Here is a 6,000-nt window from a genome sequence, read left to right as displayed (position 1 = left end):
TGCCACTTCAGCCATACTCTCCCTGCTTCCTCCATTTATTCTTAATCTCCTACTTGCTCTGATGTCCCATATTGTGGCGCCCATTGGATAAATGAGGCAGCTGAGGTTCAGAGAGGTCGGGTGACTTGCCGCAGTCACACAGCAGGGAGATGCTCAGCTGCATCTGAGGAGAAGCTAACTTTCCATGTCCCTGAGCTTCTGGGCACGCGGTAGGGGTGGACACTAACCCAGGAGGCATCTTTTTAGGACTGAACATGTCTCCTGAGTGGACACTCCAAGAGGCAGCACCAAGGCACAGCCCTTACAGAAAAACGACAAACACACCTGAACAATAAAATAGCTCTCTTTTATTCACTTTGATTCAGATCATTGGATCATTGGAAATGTTCAACAATAAATTAAAAAACAACAACAAGGCAGAGGCTGAGGAAGACACTCTTGCCAACTTCATTCAAATAGCATTCAGATTAACACTCAGCTGCAAAACATGGGGCTGAGGCAAGAGGGGGGAAAGCGCGTCTGAAAATGTCACCGACCAACCCAACGTGACTGCAAAGGAGGAAAAGTGCTCGGGAAACTTTGGCTTTGATGTGAATTCAGTTAGGCGCTAACGTGATGGCCCGCCGACCAGGGCTGAGGAGGGTCTCCTGACACAGGCCCAGGTTAAAGCTGGCTTCTGGCCCAGGGTCTGGGGCAGGTGGGCAACAAAGGCTGTTCAGAAGCTGAGCAATGGGGTCAAGTTCAATGAGTGGGCTGGGAGGGAGACAGGAGGCCGGAGACAGGCTGGCTGCTTGTGGGAGACGCGGTGCTTTTGGTAAAGCGTGGACTGAGCGATGCCTCTTTGCCTGGCCCCCCTGTTCCTCCCACACCCTCTTCTTTTCTTTCCAGACGTGTCTTGCAGAGCCCCCGAGGAGGCTCAAAACTTGTTAGCCCAGACCCTAGGAGAGGGCGACTGGCTGGTGGCCTGTGGCCACGTCTGGTACAAACCAGATGTCCACCATCATGACAGCCCTGAGCTCTTTGGAAGGACGAGGACAGTTGCCAGTTCCTGATGGCATGTGGCCGAAGTCCAGCCATCTTGAGCTGGCCCGGGGTCACTCGGAACTTGGGCTTCCCTGGAGAAAGCATGTCTGACCACAACCATGCAAAGGAGAGTGAGTTCTTTTCAGTTTTCCATTTTGTCTTTGGATTCAGGCTGCCTCGAAGAGAACAGTTAAAGCAAACATCACAGTTCTAAACATCCTCTGTGATTCCAGCCCACTTTGACCCAGAGGCCCAGTGTGCTTGGAGGTAGAATCCACCCGCTGGCCACAGCAGAGACGGAGATGCCACGGAGCCTGCGAACCTCCCCTCGTGCTGCAGGACTCGCCTGCTCCACCTTCTTGCCTGGCTTTCCTTTTCTGTCCTGCTTTCTTGTCTCTGGCTTCTCCCCCTATGCTCAGCCCACATAGTTTGCTGGGCGATACCCGATGAAGCCAGGGTATCAAAAGACATCAATTCAAGAACTTTCTTCTCTGCCCCAGATCACTACAAACCCGTCCTCCTTTCTCCCCCAACAGGTGGGTGAGGGCAGGGCCTCTGGGGGCTCTGGCTGCAGGTGACAGCGTCCTCCTGGCTCCCCAGGGGAGACAGGAGGTCGGGACATCTCTGACATCTCTCTCCTCCGTCAGTCTTGGCCCTTTCCGGCTCTGACTGCTGCAGGCAGGGACGCCTCTGCTCCCTGCCTGGGGCCCGGACTCCAAGGAGATCTCTGTGGAGTAGAAAGAGCCCTGGGCTGGGATCCCAGGGCCCCGGGGAGCCCAAGTGCGTATGATGGACACGCAAGAGCCTCCCTGCGTGGATGCCTCCCGTCCTCCTGCTGATGGCCAGATCCACATGGGAAACACTCTCGTCCAGTGCCCGGCCACCGTTACCCCGGCTGTGGTCCTCACTGGTTTAAGGCAATGGTGTATGAATCCCGGCCACAATGGCTGGCTTTTATTTAGTGAGGCGGCTGTTGTTAAGCTAGTGAGACACAGAGATGTCTGCTGGGGTTATGGGAAAGCATGACGTCGCCGCCTCCCCGGGCAGGGTGGTGGGGAGGCAGCGGCTGCCGCCCAACCTGGGCAGAGTGAGAATGATGCTGGTGGTGAGGCAGAGCAGAGTCAGACATCCACACGGCCTGCAGTTCTTGGAGGGGCTGGATGAGCCCGGTTGGGAAAGCCTGATGCTAGATGTTTTAAACACGGAGCCAATAGCGTCCTCTTTTGACTCAAATTCTGTTTGACTTGTGCTGTTTGTCACACTTGGTTCACTTTGGCAAGTCACTTCCCTTCTCTGGTCTTGCTTTTCTCACCTGTAAAATGGGAGAGCTGGATCCGCAGGCCAGAAAGCCTCTCGGGGCTTGAACAGCCAAGTGGGAGGGAAAGAGAGATGGGACGGGGACCAGGCAACCGGCCCAGGCAGCACGCAGCTCAGCCGTGGACACCTCCTCACTCCAGGGGCCTGTCCTGACTCGGCACAGCCCAGAGAAGCAGAGTCCTCCCTCTCAGTCCGTCCTCCCCAAACAGACTTGGCTTTCGGGAGAAGCCAGAGCTCAGGGGTCAGCCCAGCTGCTCCCTGCATCAGGGTCCATTTCCTCAAAGATTGTCCCGGGCTGCACCAGCCGGCCGGCGCACGCTCGCTCAGCTCCTCACGCCAAGCACCGTCCTCCGCAGCCTCCGAGGGTTTATGTTCGAAATCTGACCTCACGGCCCTTGAGGAGCCCTTATCAGTCAAGAGGGTCTTCAGTTTTGGAGAATTTTAAAGTTGGAGTAGATTTTTGTTTGTTTGATTATTTGTTTTTCAAAACTTTCTGGATTCTGTATCTTTGAGAATCTAACAAAAACTATGAAAAGACTCCTCAGGAAAATACTCATATACAGAGAATCAGGGAAAACCAAATGTGGCATGTGGCTTCCAGGGACCCCTGTGAATGCCTGGTGCCATCTGCGACCCACGACCTCTCATCAATCACCCTCTCCCCGTTTGCAGAGAAAGAAACTGAGGCCGAGGAGAGCAGGGCTCACCTGAGGGCTGCAGGGAGCGGCAGAGGCAGCCCCGGCTTCACCCTCCACCAGGAAACAGTCACACCCCCTCAGAGCATCAGGGGCCTTTTAGGTAAGGCTCTCAACAGGAAAAATGGTGGTTGTTGTTGTTGTTTTTGTTTTTTGGAGTAAATATCGGTAACTGAGCCAACACTCACTGCCCTCTCATGCCTGTGACGCTACTCCCCACCCAGCCCCAAGGAAGTCCCACTAGGTTGGGGATTCCTAGCCTGAGACTGAATCCAAGTCCACAATGAGAAAGAAGAGAGGCAGGGCGGGAAGGGGAGGAGGTACAGAGCATTCTGCAAACCTCCCATCCTGGCACCCCAGGATTTGCCCTCAAACCCTAGACACCCCTGAACCTCAACTCCTAGAATTCCTACAAAATTTGCTTCAAGCACCCACTCCCCGGCTGCCAGGTGAAGCCAGATCAACAGAGCCACAAAGTGCAGACATCAGCTGGATTTCAGAATCAAAACAAAACAATAAATAATCAGGAGGGCTGACACAGAAGAAAGAGCAGCTGGACAGTGAAGGATGAGGTATGACATCCCCCCTCTGACGGTCACGTTCCTAGGATGACCCCCAACCCCTGGGATGCCGCGCAGGTGGCCAGCAGGGACCTGGCCCAGAGCGTCGACCCTTGGGGAACCTGCCGGCTGGTGGAGGCCCTCTGTGTGGCTTTGGAAGGTTACAGTTTGTGAAAATAAGAATGGACCGTCCACGGCTGACGGGCTTCTGCGCGGAGCTGAGTATCATCCAAGCTTTGGTGCAACTTTGGCGCTGGCTCAGGAAACTAGAAAAGCTGTCGGAGCTACAGAGCAAGGGGACAGCATGGCCAGGTCCCCTTTGCCACGTAAGGGCTTTTGCCTCATTTCAGCCAGTGCATGCATTTCTCCCCCAAATACAAAGGCACATGGAAGTAGTCAGATCTGCTCTTGGCCATCATTACAACCACAAAGATTGGTTACTCAGGAGAACGTCATGCTGGGAAGAGGACGTCTCCTGGAGTCAGAAACACTTAGTGGCTCTGAAGACCTTTGGGGTGGGGAGCCTCTCCTATGAGCTTTGGGCAGAAAGGGGAGGTGGAGTGGCCACGCCTGGTGAGAGGCCGGGCACCATGCAGAGAAAGCCGTCATCTCCCCCAGTGCCCACCTGTCTCCCCGTGGCTGTCCTGGAGGTCACCCTCAGGAACGTCCCAGAGAGAATCAAAGTGCTGGCCCTGGACCCCTCGGCAGAGAGGAGTCTCTGGGCATCCTCCCCAGGAAACCATCCTTTCCTTTAGAACGTGGGGATCTTCAGATTGGACCTGTCTCCTGTCTCCCCACCTCCTCCCAGCCTGGGACAGCAGTGAGGGGGTTCTCCCCACCCGAGGCTGGTCCTGAGATTTGCTCTGCAGCCCTGGCAGGGCTTGGAGACCTTGCTGAGTAGATACTGCCAAATGTTGGGGTGCAAGAGGCTCAAGGGGCACCTGGGCACACCCCTGGGGCTGGCCCTCAAAGTTCCCAGAACCGAACGGCTCCGGCAAGAAGCTGGGACAGGACACGGAGAGGCATGCTCTGGCGCATCAGTCCTTGACACTTCACAGCGTCATCTCCCCTTGAATATCCGGATTTTGTCGATGGTTGCCAAGGTGGCCGTCACGTTGGACTCAAAGTCCCCATCGTGTACCCCGGTCTTTCGAAAAGCTCCTGCCGTTGGGTTGTTCTCCCAGTAGTGGTGCCAGTTCCCTTTGTTGTCTGCCCCGAAGCCGTACAAATCCACCTGCGGGGCCAAAGCAAAGGTGAGGACCGGACAGCACGGCTGCAGGGGGAACCTCTAGGAAAGGGAGCCCGCAAGCATCCCCAGAATCTGTAAACACCCCTCCTAAGGATACATATCGGCGCTTCTCTAGGGCCCTGGTACCCCTGGGGGCGTGGTGAAGCAAAGGCAAGTTAAGTAAAAGTCAAGTCCAATGCCGGGAGGCACCATGGGAGGCTACTGCGTGCGGGTGGCCCTGAAGGTGCTGGGTCCATCTTTGGGGAGGTACAACCTCTTCTCCAACGCTTGAGGAGCAGGGCTTTGAAGCCCAGAAGCCTGCCCCAGCCTCAACTTTGCCTCTCACTGGTACACCTTGCAAGTGTCAAACCACTTCTCTGAGCCTCATTGTCCTCATCTGGAAAATGGGGCCAAGAGTGATGACCACAGTGAGGTGGGTGGTAAGTGTTGATCCTTCTCCTCCCTTAGACTAAGATCCATCTGGCCCAGGGGTCCTCAGAGCCCAGCAGTTAGGATGGGGGGACTTCCTTTCAAGGGACGAGCATTTGCTGAGCCCTTATTCTGTGCCAAGTGCTGCATTAAATCCATCAGCGCTCAGGTGGCCGCTGGGGAAATTCGGGCTGCAGGAGTCAGGCCTCAGCCCTTGAGCTTCTCACCTATGACAAGAACCAACTGGGCTACCAGGATGGACAGGGGCCAAGGCCAGGGCTCCCACAGGGCTGGGGAAGGAGGGGCCAGAGGGCAGAGAGGGCAGAGGGAGCTCGTCCGAGCAGGGTCTTGGAAAGTAAGTGCAGGATGCCCGGGGAGAGACATGGGGCAGGGCTCTCAGGGAGGGCGAGCTGCGTGGGCTGCCACATGGCGGTCAAGCCTCAGGGCTGGGGACCCACCAGGGGCAGGAGACAGATCTGCGGCAAGTGCAGCCTTTCCAGTAAATGCCAGTGTGGACCCAGGCCCACCCCAGAGCAGGAGGGAAGAGAGGTCACAGCAGACGGGAGGTCGGGGTTAGGTGGGGGGTAAGAGGGAGGCATGGTTTGTGGGTGGGACACCCAGGTTTGGGGCTGAAGGACAGGGGGTGTTGGTGGAACTACGGGGCCAGAGATGGTGGGTGGGATTTGTTACCCACCCCCAACACCGCCCTGGGATTTCCAACTTTGAGCCTGGTGGGGTCAGGGCGGGG

At 56.2% G+C, this 6,000-nt stretch overlaps 1 protein-coding gene across 6 annotated transcripts in view; it reads right to left on the bottom strand.

Annotated features, from left to right (window-relative positions):
- Positions 1-327: 327 nt before the first annotated feature.
- The window catches only part of ST3GAL1 (ST3 beta-galactoside alpha-2,3-sialyltransferase 1), an 85,932-nt gene continuing 80,259 nt past the window's right edge, over positions 328-6,000 (bottom strand). For all 6 annotated transcript variants that reach the window (XM_032467893.1, XM_032467892.1, XM_032467891.1 and 3 more), the window contains one exon: positions 328-4,829. In XM_032467893.1, coding sequence (XP_032323784.1) covers positions 4,656-4,829 — 174 coding nt within the window. In that variant the 3' untranslated portion in view covers positions 328-4,655. The remainder of the gene's footprint in view (positions 4,830-6,000) is intronic.

Source organism: Camelus ferus, chromosome 25, assembly GCF_009834535.1.
Source record: "Camelus ferus isolate YT-003-E chromosome 25, BCGSAC_Cfer_1.0, whole genome shotgun sequence".
Taxonomy (NCBI): Eukaryota; Metazoa; Chordata; class Mammalia; order Artiodactyla; family Camelidae; genus Camelus; species Camelus ferus.
Note: the sequence above shows the minus strand (reverse complement) of the source record. Positions and strands in the feature narration are given on the sequence as shown.